This window comes from Phalacrocorax carbo, chromosome 1 (assembly GCF_963921805.1).
Source record: "Phalacrocorax carbo chromosome 1, bPhaCar2.1, whole genome shotgun sequence".
Classification (NCBI taxonomy): domain Eukaryota; kingdom Metazoa; phylum Chordata; class Aves; order Suliformes; family Phalacrocoracidae; genus Phalacrocorax; species Phalacrocorax carbo.
In genome coordinates, this window is record NC_087513.1 from 135,755,859 (window position 1) to 135,771,206 (window position 15,348).

The following is a 15,348-nucleotide window of genomic DNA, read 5'->3' on the forward strand; positions in this document are numbered from 1 at the left end:
AGGACAGCTTTACAGAACAACTAGAACTGCTACTGAAAGCCAGGGTTTCAATGCATACATGTGTCCGAATGAAATGGATATTTTTGCAGATCTGTTCCTAGCTGTGCAACTTAGCTAATTTCTGACAGCCTACGTAAGCATATTGTAAAAGATAGTCCAGGCAGTGGGGCACTTTACAGTCTAAACAAGAGACACGGCAATGTAATTAAAAATTTGCCTTTTTTTTTTTTTTTTTTAAGAAATACCAGTAGTTGATATTGTTAATGCTCTGAGACACTTTTTAATTACTAGATACGTACTACAGTCCCTTCCCTTGGTCGGTTTGTATGGATGCTCTGGGATCCTTCGCTTTCATGGGAGCACTAGGGCCTGTTCTTACAGACCAACACAAAGGAGCAGAGCATGAAACACCGTAAATCAGGAAACATATGGAAATATACTCAAGAAGTGAAAGGCAAAGAAGGAGGAAAGCCATATTCATAAAGGACTAGGTAAATGCTAAATAGGGTATATAAGGGTATATATTTCCCTATAAATTTCACGTAACTATGAACGTCTATATGTAGAACTTTTAAAGTTAATACTCTGTGGGTCTTACATACGTGTGCTCCCAAATGCAGCATTCAGCCAACATATGGACCTATGTGAAACACCCCTACTAAAACAATTGCACAGGATCTAGAAAAAACAAGATAAGACCATCAGTTAGATCTTTTTATATGGGGGATCAGCCACACACACATTTTAATGTTCTCCTCAGTTACTGGGAGAAAATCAAGACAGCAAGAACTTAGTGACAGTAACAACCCTTGATATTTGGTTCATTTCATGGGGTATTTATGAGATACGCATTTTATCTTTTTACTAAGATTCTTTGCCTAAAGTGGACTAAGTTTCTGCGCTTTCACCCTGAAGTCAAAAGCTGTAATCAACCAAATAACATCCAAAAATTTCAGTTTTCATAAGAGAAAGCAATAAAATATTGACCTGTCCCTATTTTTATCTTCTAAATGATGGAAACTCTAGCTAATATTGGTATCTGTTGAAATTATGTCACGAATATAAATCAGAGGAGCATACTGCATAACAAAAGTGTACATTTGTATGGTACAAGCTCTACACTGCTCTAACATGACTGAATGTTTACCATTAAGGTAAACTAACCAGGAGACCCAGAAGAGGCTAGGTGATAAAAGTGAGGTGAAATTAGAGGCTCGTAAGATATCACAGGAAAAAAGGCAGTTATTAATTTCCAGTCCTATTATTTTGCTGTTGAGATATGACTTCCTACTGTGAAACAAAATCACAGGTCACAACTGAGAAAAGTATTAAAAAGATGAGAATAATAAACCACTGCCTATTCGAAACTTCATTTAATCTTCATATATTCATGCCTGCTTTCCGAAGGTGGCAAAGTATGTATATTCTTGTCAATTAAACTGCTGACTGAGTTAAAAGTGTGGGTTTTTTCAAAAATCATCATTGCCTTAAGGGATAATGTGCATATGATTGAATGTCTGAAAAGCAAAGAACGAACATGGTAGGATCTAGAGGGAATAAAAGATGGCGCCTTATGTGTCTAAGTGTTGAGTTCATCATTTTCGTCCAGCTCCAGACAAACCCTGAGCTAGAAATGAAACATTTCTCTAAGCAATGATAGTGCAGCCTTTGGTGACCATGTTGCCAGTTGCTGAGGGATGAGGAAGGGAAGGACTGCTGCTTAGTAGGGACCAGCCTCCTCACTCGTGAGAGACGGGGATGGTGATGAGGAGTGGGGACAGCGGTTACTCCCACAGAAGGCACATTCTTTTCCTTCTGCTTTTAAGAAAGGCTATCCATGTTGGCACTTTTCTTTTTCTAACCAAGTCTGGTAATATCAGGCAGTAAATAATGTGCCAGGACTCTGAGTGGATATAAATTTCCACAGTTCCTCTGAGCTCCGTTCATGGAGCCATCCACTCCCTGCTAGTCCATCTGAGTATTTGAAACATAACCCACAAAACAGAGAGTGCAATAACAGATTCTTGTTATAAGGGTATCTGCACCATCTATTTTAGGCTGGTTTGGTGATCTAACTTCTGTGCAATTTGAAAGACCAAAATTAGCAGACAAGTTGCCTTTTAAAGTCAGTAGAGATGTCTCCAGTAGCTAGCTGAACATCTTCTTTGTTGAGATAAAACTGAAGCATGGTTTAACATCAAAAATATTTGTCAGCTTGGTCAAATACTTAGTAATTCTTAAAATACTACCAAGAATGGTAGATGCAAATTAACAGCCAGTTTTTGTCTTCTATGTATATCATTTGCCTTAAGCAACACATTATACACTCTAATAAATCAGGTACTGCAAGGTTACTGGAGATATTTCTTCACCTATCAAGTACAGTAATGTTTGAACATTCATAAAAGGCCAAGTATGTTTGTCTACCTCACTGGAAATAGTTTTGCATATGAGGAAGGAACATCTGCCTGTGATATGCCTCTTCTGTGTAAGCCATAAACTGTAGATAAATTGTGCTGAATATGTAATAATGGCCTCATTACTGTCAAAAGCAAGAATAGTGGCTGAAGGCAGTGGACAGTCCATTACCAGATTAAAAATCTATACTCTGCATCTGTGGAAGAAGCAATCTGTAAGGGCTCACTAACATGAAGGCATATCACAAAAGATAATTTCTCAGACTTCATTAATTCTACTGAAAGAATTCAGTGTATAGGGCTGAAATTCAGCATAGTGTTATAAATAATTCATATTTGCAAAGACCAAAGCACAGGCCTTGATCACATAACAAACTGATTCACCTGAGCAGAGGAGAACTGGGTACTTAATCCTGCCAGACCTTTGTTCATAGGTGTAGTGTTTACTCATGTGATTAGTCCCACTGATTACCGCCACCTCTACCCAGCCTGGAGCATGTCCATCCCATAAATAGCCCTCCACACAGGAGTGGAAAAGGGTGTAAGCTGCTAGTGATTTCTTCATAACCATAAGCTTTCATTGGTTTGTTCTCTCTAGTGGCCCATTTTCTTTTAACACCGATAACGTTTTAGAAAGATACCACGCCTGAAGACACATGTGATCAAGATGCCCATAACACAGCACTGATGTAAGCTATATTACTTCTGTATAAAAATCAGTAAAAGGGAATTTTAAAACAGATGTTAAATACTGCATGGTACTCCAGGTTCCTATCTGTCTTTTAATGCTGCATGCATCTTTGGATACAGCTCTGTGTGAAGGATGATGGGTGAGATGCCAGGAGAACCAGTGCTCCAGGTAGTCCCCTCCTTGCTGTCTCTGGGACAGCAGCAAGTAACAAAAATGACTGGCTACTCTAGATCACTTGCCAGAGCTGGCCATGAGAGGATGACGCTTTCCCCCACCCTGCTTTGTGGGGCTGCACAGAAGAAGGTGGCCAAAGGCAAGACTATAGATGGGGCTTGCTGCTTCCCTGGATGTATCCAGCTGAAGTCATGGTCACCCTTCCTATTACCTGCAGCTCTGTTTTGTCACCTGTAGTGGGGTGGACTCTCGTGAAGTCCTGCAGAAATAACAGTGGTCTTAGCCACCAAGCAAGGCAGTAGTCAGGGCAGAAAAACCTTGACCAAACAGTAAAAAACTCATTCTCTTGGCATTTAGAAGCACGGTCCATTTGGAAATTGCATCGTGCGTGTGTGCGTGTCTTATAAACAAAGGGGTGTCCCTTTCATCCAGGCCAGTTTTGCATCAGGTCAAATTCTGACCAACAGCAATGTTGTCTCCTGTCCCTGCTGACTCTAATGAGAAGCAGCAATGATGCACTGGACTCCGCATGGAGATTTCATACGTGTTTGCCCTAACTTACATGCCAGTCTCACTACATACAGTCTGTTAGCTTATGGCACTGCTGACAAGCAGGATATACAGCACCTCCACACCTCTGCTGTGCAAGATAAGCATATGGTACTGATATAAAATGTAATTGATTTCACTGGCGCAGCCTGTCGTGCAGCTCACAGGCGAGATACTAAAATAATTTAAAGGGATCAATAATCTGCTATTAGATTGCAACTATTAATATGTGATATTGCTTTTTCAAAATCCCCAATGAACAATTTGTAATGGCTTCCTTTCTTTCTCTATAACTTCAGCCTCCTTCTTTCTTTCTCCTTCCATATATATCCCTCATATATACTTGTCTGAGCACTCCTGGAAGATGACATGTAGGAAAAAAAGATACACCGAGACATAATTACACTGGTATAGCTAACAGAAAAGGCCTAGATGTTTCAAATGTCAGTAGAGCTGAAGATGTGTGGGCAGGATTTACAACAGTAGTATGTTGCCACTGGTAACTGACTGCATTTTTAACCTTCCCACTGCTGGCTAGCAGCAGGAAAGAGGATAAGTCTAGGGACTTAGCACTAGAAATAAACAGGATCATTAAAAAAAACCTGAAACTTGTTGTGAAGCTGAGATGAACGAGGGTAAGGACAGCATAAAGTTTAGATAAAAGCTCTTTCTTCCTGATGAGCAGCCTACACAGCACTTAACCCTTCCAGTTTGCTGACATGCTGCTGTTTCCTTTGCTGGGTCAGCTCTGAGGGACTGGTTCTGGCCATTCCAGAAAGAGGTGAAAGGAAAGAGTGAAGCTTTTACTGGGAATATTTTACAGGCGCAGACAACTCAGGCAAAAGATATTTGATGGAGTCCCACTGTCAAAAAGTTGGCAGCAGGCTCCTGCTGAGAGGGAGAGATTTGGAGACACCAAGCAATCTGACAGACTATTAGACTGTATAATGGAGTTAGACATATAATCTGAAGTAGGGAGTAGTTGCTGGCAGGGGTGGTACACCCACAGTTTATGTACGACGAGCGAGGACTAAAGAGAAAACCAAGCTTCCTGGGCACATAACAGTGGTATTATTAGGATGCCTATCCAGAGGGAGGTGAACAAATTTAGAGAAGGAAACAGGATTCAGTGAAAAATAACAATATGTGAAGTGAAAGGAGACAGTGAGAAAACCTTGAGATATGCAATTGCACTTCATATGTCATGCAAAGAGAGGAGATACTCCCATTCCTTCTGTTAAGTGCTTGTTGCAACAGAGTCCTGCCTAAGAGGCCCCAAGCTAATATCATAAACGGGGGGAGTTGCAAGAGACTAGAACTATGTTATTACCCTTAATTAGGCACTCAGTAAAAAAATGGCCTGACATGCAAGTGCCTTAAACATCTAGAAAACTCACTAAAATGAAGGCAACCACACTTGCTCAACATTTCATAGGGCCTTTAACTTCAGCAAGGAGGGAAATTTCACTGGAAGTTGTGAGCATCCAACTACTCTGTTAGTGGTATCCCTAAACATGCATTCAGGAGCCTTTCAGGCTATCAGATTGAAAATTGTGTGAAACTGTTTCTGGTCTCAGAACACTACTGGTTTTTTTTGATCTTGGGCAACACAAACTGTAGATAGACAGCCACAGCATGGCCTTTGCTGAAAACAAACTCTGTGCCTATCAGCTCACAAAGTCCAGCTGAAAAGGATGTAGGAGAGACAGTGCTCATGCTGCAATGCATGTGATTAAACAGCTCTGTTCCATTTAAAGGCCTTTTGGAGAATGCCAGATTGTTCCTAGTTTTAACCTTTAAAATGCAGCACGGACTTGAGAGCTACTTTGGCATTTCTCAGTGTAACCCACACCTCCCACACACAGCAGAGTTGACTTTAACAAGCAAAGCATCAGGGAAGCAGCCGTATATGGGGATGTACAGCCTATGTATGGACCCCTGTAAAAGGCTGCATCTCTCCCAGAAAGGTTTTTCACCTGTATTCCTCTTGGCATCACACTAACTCCTCATGCTGAGAAACAGTGTCATCTATAATAGCCTCACTAATTTTCAGAGCTTCCCCTTCCCCCCTCCACTTAATGCTGGCAAGCCAACTACCAAAAGAAAAGCAGGCAGCAGATTTTTCTGTGTCTCCCAGCATGTAATTAACATTGCTCAAAAAGAAAAAAAAAAAAAAGAAGAAATGTGAAGTTCTTCCTGGGAGCGATGTTCTCTGCATGATCCAAGCAAACATGAGCTGCTTTTGTAGTCATGAACTATGGAGACAAGACTGTCTGGGATCCATCTATCCTGCCCTAACATGTCAGAGCGGTGGGGTACAGCTCAGCTGTTAAGAGTTTTCTTATTCCTAATTCATGCTGAGACAATACAGGGGGACTAAAATCATTGATGCCTTCATCAACTCACTTAATTTCTTGCAATGCTTTGTGTGCCACTGCTAGGGAATATGAATGTTTGTATAAAGCTCATTGTATATTGCTTTCTCGTGGAAGTCATTTTAGTATGCCCTCCATGATAACTTCTCATGGGACCTTCTAGGCTTTGACCTAATCTAAGGACAAGATTTTCTGCAGACCTAAGCATCAGGCTCCCTATCAAGAAAAGCCTTCATACAGAGTGTAGTATCCTTAATCTAGTAATTAAATGCTTTAAGTAATGGTTTTTCATAAGAGTTGGTTTGCCCGATTCCTAGGATGCAAAGCAACCTTAAACCGAACACTGAGCCTGCATTGATAAGGTTATGGGTGGCCTATATTCCTGCATAGTACTGGTAGGGGTCAATCTTTTTACAGTCCTTCTCTGTATGGCAGAAATGGCATAACTAAGAGCTTCACTGCCTACCGCTTCCCTCAAAAAAAAAACCCCATGTTGCCCATGCTTGTAATATAAAATAGATTTTTTCTAGGAGGTTCCTATATATTGTGAAATACATTTTTCAAACGAGGTTCCAAGAAAAAATTGAAACTAGCAAGCACAAATAATGAGAAAAGGCTTTTTTGCCAGCTTCCTTCAATTCGACTAACCAGTCCCCTTTGCTCTTACAAGGTTCGCTTTCCATTGCTGTTCTTCTTTTAATAAAATTTGTTCTCTGTGTTCCTCTTGACCCCAGTGTGGCAAAGCAGCCCACTGTTTTCACCTCTAGACAGGGCAGCAAAAGCACGGGATCAGGGATCGCTCATCATCTGGGCATCTCTGAAGGGCAGGTGGAGCAGGGCGAAGGGCGCTGGAGCTGGTATGACAGGCACGCAGGAGCCCACGGCACCCAAAAAAACCCACACGCAGCCAGGACCAGCCCTGAGATGGGCTGGAGCTGGCTTGGTTTTGAATAGCAGCTTGCAGATCATCTAGCAATGAAATGAGGTGACAGGATTGCTGAATAGAAATGTTAAAACAAAAAGGCTCAGCTGCCCTGGGGACCGTCCTGGGGCTGCCCCTGGGAACCCACCCTGTGATGTTGCCAACGGTGCGCACTGCTAGGTGACACTGTGGGTGACCTGCCCACGCAGTCCCTCTTCTTGAGAACCCAGAATGGTGTGAATAAACCTGCTGTGAGCCTGGAGGGTGCTCAGCATGCTGAAGATGGTTTCCTCCTTGGGAAGGTAGATGCTCAGGTCCACGTCCACTTTTCTGTTTGGGGATGTCGCTCTGAAATGGCTTCCTTTTCCTCGCTGTTGGTTGCTCTTGTCGCGCATTAAGAAAAAGGTGCGAGGCGAATAATGGATTTTCTCAGGCAATTCTTTGTCAGTCCTCCTCTCTGGGCGTTCCTTTCTTCAGTGGAGGATCAGCTGTCTATGCCAACCCTAGAAACCAAAGCTAAATTTTAGTAATAAACCAAATGGTGAGGATATGCCGAATCATTGGGGCGTTGCATGCATGCAAAGGCACAGCTGCATATAGGAAGTCTGGCAGAAGCAGTCATCTGGCAAGAAGGGAAAGCAGGTGGTCGCATTTTCAAGGCAGACTATAGTCTATTGCAGCCCTGGGTCTACTTCATGAACAACTCAGCCACGCTTGCTGAGGGCAGTCCCCACTCACGCTTCTGATTTTACCAAATCTGTGCCCATGAGTCAGCTCTCTTCCTGCAGGAACAGTCTCTTCACTACACACATCTTCATATCCCTAGTTTTATGGCAGGCATCAAGGTGCTACCGTAATACCTTGAAAAAATAATAGTGATAAAGTCCAAACAGGTACTTCTTTGGCCAACTTCACTGGACACCAGGATGTAAACTAGTATCTTCTTTTTATTGTCTGAGTTTGATATAGCCACATCCTTCGTAAGTGATGAAATCACACACACCACATCTTGGAAATGAGTTAGAGAAGGTTTTTCTTCTATTTTTCTATGCGGTTCACACCTTGGTTTTGATAATTATAACTGTATAGTCTCAGAGAGGACCATAAAAGCCTCTAAAGCCGACCTAAAAGTAGTTTTCCTTCATAGTGTTGCCCAATACCAAATTAGGACCCTTCAGAGCGGTAAGCAAGTGTTAGCCCTTTGCCAAAAAGTTGACATTTCTGTCCCACAGGAAATATCATACCATGTCAGATCTTGTCACGTATATAATATTGACTGCTATTCCCACTGCACAGTAGGTCAGTGTCATTTCTGGGAGGCAGTGCTCAGTGTGGGGGGAAGGATGAAGAATATCCCTCTGTTGGCTCGACTTTCTTACACAGACCAGATGATACCGAGCAGGTGAGGTGAACGGAGATGCATAAAAAATTGATCCAGCAAACAATTTTTCAGATTATTATGTAGCTCCAAATTCTCTACATCATCTTGCATCAAAGTCTAGCTGGGCAGAGGGACCTAAAGATAAATTCCAAAGCTGTAAGTGAGGGTTTGGAGAAATATTTCTGCGTTTCAAAACACTTTAAAATGCTATACCTGAGTAATGTGAACCATATCATATATAGTTATATGTCAGATGGAAAGGAAGCACCATTACAGGAAACAGAACATAAACTAGTATCTATGAAGATTTGTGAAACACATTAGATGAGATTTGAACCATCTGAGAGCCTGAATTTCATCCTTTTCGTCTAGAGAGAAGTAGATTTCAGCTGGTTCATCTGTCTTATTTTAGAGACCTGAATGTTGCTGCTGTAGCTTCAAACTGCTAGAAGAGAGTAAGGATAACTAAATTATTCATGGCAAATATTATAGAACATGCAAATGCATTCCTCTTGGTTTTTCTTTCTCCATTTTGAAACACATCTCTAGTCAATTTGTACATGTACTCAATATTCATTCATATTACACAAACAAAGGGCACTGCAGATGTCTGTTCATGGAATGTGCTATGTCTACAAAGTCACATGAGATTGTTTCCAGGCCCAAATTTCAAGCCCTGAACCACATGCCAAAGATAAAATGATTAGAATGACAATACTGGGAAAAGTTTCTTTGTCACCAAGAAGCCTTTGGTCAATGGAATGATGACTATTTTTTTTTCAAGACAATGTTTTGATTGAACATGTTGTGAATATTTGGGGACTATGCAAATGCTGGAAATATATTTAAATCAGAGTAAATCCACCAATTCATTTGCAAAATACTGGTGAATGAAAAATCTGTTAGGTAAGCAATAAATCCAGAGCCATCAGAAAAACCTGAGGGCATAGGTATTCAGAATTTTAAAAGAAAAAAGAAGACGTTTATTCTTTACAGCCTCACTCTGCCATTCTTTGCATATCATAGCCTGAAACTAATGCTATAGATTCGACCGTGTTTTGCCGTCAGCATCCTCTTATTGTGAGGGAGCAGTGGCTGGAGTCTCCCAGTTGCCAATTCTCATTACACTGCATGAACCTCATCATTCCTGACAGTTTTCATAAAGCTCAAGCTCCAGACTGAAGAATCTCCTGAGAACCTCAGCTTTTGATTACAAGGAAAAAAGGAATGTTGTAGTCCTCCTGATTGCAGAAACATGAGAAAAAAAATGTATCTTTGACGTGCCTCCAATATGCTGAAGGCTCATTAACCCAGAGGCAAAATTAAACATCTCTCAGAACCCAAAGTGTTTGAATTTTTTGTCTCCTAAGCAAGAAGGAGAGAAAGTCAGAGAGGTATCTGACATTTTTAAAACCTGGTAAAAGCAATACTGCAATTCAGGTGAATTCAACTTCAGCTGAAAGCAGAGAGAAAAATGGGCTCCTTCTTGTCATAAGTCACAGAATTTTGAAATAGGTGTATGGTAAATAGCAGAGCTTTTAAAAAAAAAAAAATCATATCACAGGGACAATAGCAAATTAATCTGTCAGACAGTGTACAAATAATGGATAAATATTGTCTGGAACTGCCTTTCTCCAAATTAACAAAATAGCCCATTTTGTTTACAATTCGTTTGCCTTGCCTGTTGAATTGAAAATGCACAAAGCTGGCGCATCAGATGATCTCACAGAAGGCAGCTCTGCCAAGACTGCCATAGGTTGCTTTGCATAGTCATCCTACTGTATATCAACGAATAAGCACGAGCTGCATTTTTTATTCCTTCACACCCCTTTTAGTATCAGCCCTGTGGAATTATTGCACTGCACGCTGTGTTATATGCTCACTGTGTTTTATATGATGCTTGGATTAGCGCACGGTTCCTTATTAATAAAACTATGTTGTGCAGCAGCTGTATGTGGCAGCCATATATGATTACAATACACAATAGGAACTGCTCATTTCTACACTGTTTCTAGGGAAGTAAAGGGTTACTAGGGGAAGTGGTGTTTTATCACACATTCAGCATTGCACAAAAATAGCCTGGAAGACCAAAATGCTTGCATTAAAGTCTCCACATTTCTGTAATTAATTTTAATACCACAGTGATCTATTTTGGATATACTTAGCGTCTGCTTTCTGTCCAATATATGCATAGTTAACAATAGCTGGCGAGGTGCATGAAAGAGAGAGAAAATCTTTTCTTAAATATTGAGAAAGGAAGAATTTGGTTCAGTACATGAGGGCAGAGCTACTCACCACGTAGCCTCGATGGAGCTGCCGTGCTGCTGGGGGCGGGGGAGGCAGCACACCAGACACCATAAAGCCTTCATCTCATAGGGCTGGGATAATGTGACTGCACAGCATTTGAGATCAAAAACCATATGTGCCTTTCTGTTTCTGATGACCCTTTTTCATAACCAGGTTTTGGGCTGTATTTTTTTTTTTTCCTAGTCAATTTGTTGCTGATGAAAGTTTCTAGACTGACAGCTGAAGAGACTGGTCTCCTTTATTAGCCACGGCCAACAACCAGCACAGACACATCCCCGAGTATTACAATCGATCCATCCGAGCCTTCATTTTTCATGCCATCAATTGCATTGATGTTAAGTAGGTGTCAGATGTGACCACCTCAATACGCAAATCATGGTGAATACCTGCGACAATTTTCCCTGAATATATGCAAAGAGTCAAACAAGGAACAAAGCTGAGGACGACAGACCACCAATTCTTGAATTTGATCTGGAAGGTTTACTTTACAGCAGATTTTGTGTTTTATTCAGTCCTTGATCCCAGAAACGGAGCTCCTAAAAGTAGTACCTTATTGCCGAATCTCCTGAAAACAGATCTGAGCCTCACCACCTCTCACCACGTACCTGAGGCCACCAGGCACGTCGCAGATGACTGTACTCTTTGGCCAGCACCTTCTTCTCATCACTTTGGAGTTGTGATTCTGAAGCCAGAGGCCTCGTGTCTCATTACAGTTTTGCTGAACTTTGCTGGCTTATGGCGTGCGCTTTCATTGACTTATACCGAGCTATGTATAACTCATGCTTTGCCTCTCTCAGAAAAACATTGCTTTGGTTTTCTTACCCGTAGATGAATCCACAGTCAGCAAGCACTTGCTTCTACTCATTTGCGCACGTACAGTTCAGACTGTATGCTTCTGAATTTAGTCATGTTACATCCTGTGTTGCCTGATTAAGATCAGTAGCTGGGAGTTGATTGTTTGACTTTTCAGAAATTCAGCTGAAAGTCTCCTATCCCTTTGCCATCATGTATGGGAAATAAAATGAAAGCTTGAGACGTTTGCAAGTGCAAGAAATGGTTAATTCCTGAACTCACGAGCTTAAATTACTTTGAAAGTCCTTAGGGCACCAGGACTTCCCAAATCTTCTCATGGACTGCATCAGAGCACCTCAGGCCCGAATCCTACATTCTCATCAAACACCTGATTCTGCAAGTCTTCCACTGCTGGGGGCTGGCGTCTGCACCCACAAATACACAGCACCTCGGGGCTCCTCCTTCTCCAGCAGCACAGACACCCACCAAACCTCCAAGCAGAGGAACCCCATGGCCCTGACTGGTGTAAACTCAAGGGCAGTTTGTTGATGCAGCCAGATGCTGCTAGGGAGAGGTGGTAAAATGAAACCCCAAATCTACATGACATCCCCAAGTCAGCAGCCTCAGCAAAGCCCAGGCTTCCCCAGAAGGACTGATTTTTGTTTTATAGGAACTGGCTGAAATGAATACAGGCTCAACCCCTGAAGAGAAACCTAAGGCACTGAAGAACCACGCACACCACCCTCCTACCGGCTGTCTGACAACAATTTTTTTCAGCATGTTAATTCTTCACTTCAAAGTGAAGTGAGTAATGGATTAAATACATGACTGCTAAAGTCAACTCCTTCTGACCTCCCTGCATCACAGATTTTGCCTGCTGTCATTTGAGAAAAAATAACCCAAAAGTATCCCAGGCCTGAATGAATCGTCATAACCCAGCAATGTGCAGTGCTGCTATTTGCATATAGAATTTAATGCCATCTTCATTTTCTATGTTGCTAGGAGGCTTTTGCCCCCAAATGGTTTTGAATTAGGAACAGAAGCTTTTTATTCTTTGATACCAATTCTTAGGATCAAGTAGCCATTAAGTGTTCAAAATGTGGCTAACATTTTAGCAAAATTATTTTTATTCGCATGGGACACAATCCACTAAAATAGCTTAAGAATATTAAAAAGCTTATGTTCAATCTTGGGCTTAAAATTCAAACTACATCTTCCTTTAAATACTCGATCGACAGAACAAGGCTTAATTATTAATTAAACCAACTATGGATTTACACAACCGAGGCTGAATCTGTGCAACAGTACGGAACGGTTCTTACTGAAAGAGCTATGCCATGGGTGGGGCAAAGCAATAAACGTAGCCAAATTTTTTGCCTTTATCAATCTCTGCATGAAATATTGAAGAAATACTTAAAGTGAAATACTCACATGGTAACAAATTATATGACATGCAATTTTTTTTACTGAAATTGTCTAAAAGCTAGCTTCGAGGAACGCGAATTTATCTAATGGTGAGAGCACGCACTGAAAAAAATGAGAATGGTGATTGAGCTTTGCGTCATCTCCAAAGGTTTCATAGTATCCCATGTCTCAGTACTGGCTTTTATGCTTCATATCCATTGATACAGTTCTCCAAATAGAGGACATAAATACCATCCAGGTTTTAAAACATTTTATTTGCATATTAAAAAAATTGTGCATTCCAATAATTAAAATCATTTGAACAAAAAAAAAAAATGGCACTCGATTAACTGCATTTTACAGCTCGCAGGACCTTGGTACAGCTTTGCATTTATTCGTGTGTTACTCTAGTTTACTGTAGTCCCACCCAAGTTCTTCTTTCATCAACATGCAAGCTCTTTCATGCCACCAGGACCAAAGCCAGACAGGCAGAGGGAAAGGCAGCGCCTTCATTCAGTGTCAGTAGTTCTCTCTATTCTTTTGATGTGAAAGGGGCAGTACAGTCATTTTAAACTTTATCCAACCTCTTTGCATCTTACAAAGTTAAACAGCTAAAAGAAGTAAAATAAGAAGGCAATGCTTGTGGAATGTACAGTGCATAATTTGGAAGGGCAGATTTCATTACGATTCACCCGCTTGCTTCTCCTGTTCAATTGCTAAAATGGGGGGGGGGGGGGAACAGAAAAGGAGAGAAAAAAAGAAAAAATAAAGATCGAGGACCTGAAAGGCATGCCCACGACAATTCCTACAACCCGTAAAAATATACGCATCAAAATGTACACACGCCGAGACGGAAATAATTGTAAATTACGGGCGGCTAGGCAGTGGGCGCAGGTTTCCACCGCCTGGGTTCCCTCCCTCCCTCCGCTCCGCACCCGCGGCACCCCGGCTCCCCCCTCCCCCCCCCCCACCGCCCCTCTTTGTCTCCTCCCGCCCCCCTCGCTCCCCTCCCCGCCTCCCCCCCCCCGCCTGCCCTTCCCCGCCGCCTGCCCGCACTCACTTTCTTTTGAAGGCAGCGGGTTCTTCTCTTGCGTCTCTGTCTTCTTCAATTTGGACTTGTCAAATTTCTCGATCTCGGCCATGTCTGGCTTGTCGGACATGTTGGCAGGTGACTCTGCGCAGACAAGGCAACCGCCCGTTACCCCCGGAGCGGGAGGGCTCCCCCCGCCCCCCCCCCCCCCCGGCCCCCCGCACCCAAAGGCGGGGAGCCGCGCTGAAAACTCCACGCGCGCCGAAAAAGAGACGCTTAAATACCCCGGCATAGTTAAAAAAAAAATAAGGATAATAATTTAATCCAGCACCGAAGGCAGCTCGCCGCCGCCCGCCGCCGCCGGGGCAACTCCCAGTATTTGCGCGCCGCCGAGCACAATAGAGGGGAAGCGCCCGGCGCTGACCGCGGTTTTAACTCATTCAGGTAAAATTAATTAAAAAATAAAGCCTTGGGACGGCAACAAAGCCAGCTTGCGGCTCGCACGCCACCGCCCTGCAGCGCCGCGGCCCCCAGGCGATACCCCCCCTCCCCAGACAATACCCCCCCTGCAGACAATAGCCCCCCCACCCCCACCCCCCCGGACAATAGCCCCCGCGCCCTGCCCTGCCCTGCCCGCGGCCGCTCCCGGGCAGGGGTGCGGGGCAGGGGCTCGCGCTGCCCGCGCTGGGGGACCCGGGGAGGGGAAGGGGGGGGTTGGGGGGGGGGGGGGAACGGCGGGACCCACCGGTGTCGCCGCGCGGTGATGCTCAGCCCGCCGCTCGCTGCTGCCGCCGCTCCGCACGCCAGTATAAAGGGCGCTCGCTGGCGGGGCGGTTTTATCCCCGCGCCTATGCAAATGGAGGTGATGTCACCCGCTAATCATTTTGCCGCTTTCCGCCTTTTTCTCTCTCTTCCCCCCCCCCCTTCTTGCTTCCTTCCCCTCCCTCCGCCGCCCAGCTCTCCTCCCCGCCCCCCCCCCCCCCCCCGCACACGCATACGGGCGCACACAGCTACACGCACACGGGCAGACACGCACACCCTTCGAGCTGAAAGTCGCCCCGGTGTGGGTCCGGCTCCCCGACCCGACCCCGGCCGGCGGGAGGCACCCCCGGGACGAGAAGGGACGGGACGGGTGGACGGGGGACGGGGGGGGGCGGGGAGGGGGGGGCGGCCGCTGCTCCCCGGTCCCCGCCCTGCCCCGCCGCCCCGGGGCCCGGGCGCGTCCGGGGCGGGCGAGGGCAGGGGCGAGGGACCAGGGCCAGGGACGAGGGACCGGGGCAGGGACGAGGGACCGGGGCAGGGACGA

The 15,348-nt window shown here is 44.0% G+C and overlaps 1 protein-coding gene across 1 annotated transcript; it reads right to left on the bottom strand.

Annotated features, from left to right (window-relative positions):
* Positions 1 to 13,268: 13,268 nt before the first annotated feature.
* On the bottom strand, positions 13,269 to 14,907 carry TMSB4X (thymosin beta 4 X-linked). The gene is made up of 3 exons (XM_064475393.1): positions 14,788 to 14,907; positions 14,073 to 14,186; positions 13,269 to 13,728 (listed from the first exon to the last, which is right to left on the bottom strand). The coding sequence occupies exons 2-3, from the start codon at positions 14,170 to 14,172 to the stop codon at positions 13,694 to 13,696; spliced, it is 135 nt and encodes a 44-aa protein (XP_064331463.1). The 5' UTR covers positions 14,173 to 14,186; positions 14,788 to 14,907; the 3' UTR covers positions 13,269 to 13,693.
* Positions 14,908 to 15,348: the final 441 nt, after the last annotated feature.

What these genes read in the sequence shown, in the direction of transcription:
- TMSB4X (XM_064475393.1), bottom strand. Translation starts at nt 14,172, where the DNA reads ATGTCCGACAAGCCAGACATGGCCGAGATCGAGAAATTTGACAAGTCC. An exon ending in CCCGCTGCCTTCAAAAGAAA is followed by an intron (nt 13,729 to 14,072) that starts GTGAGTGCGGGC and finishes CCCCCATTTTAG; the next exon opens with CAATTGAACAGGAGAAGCAA.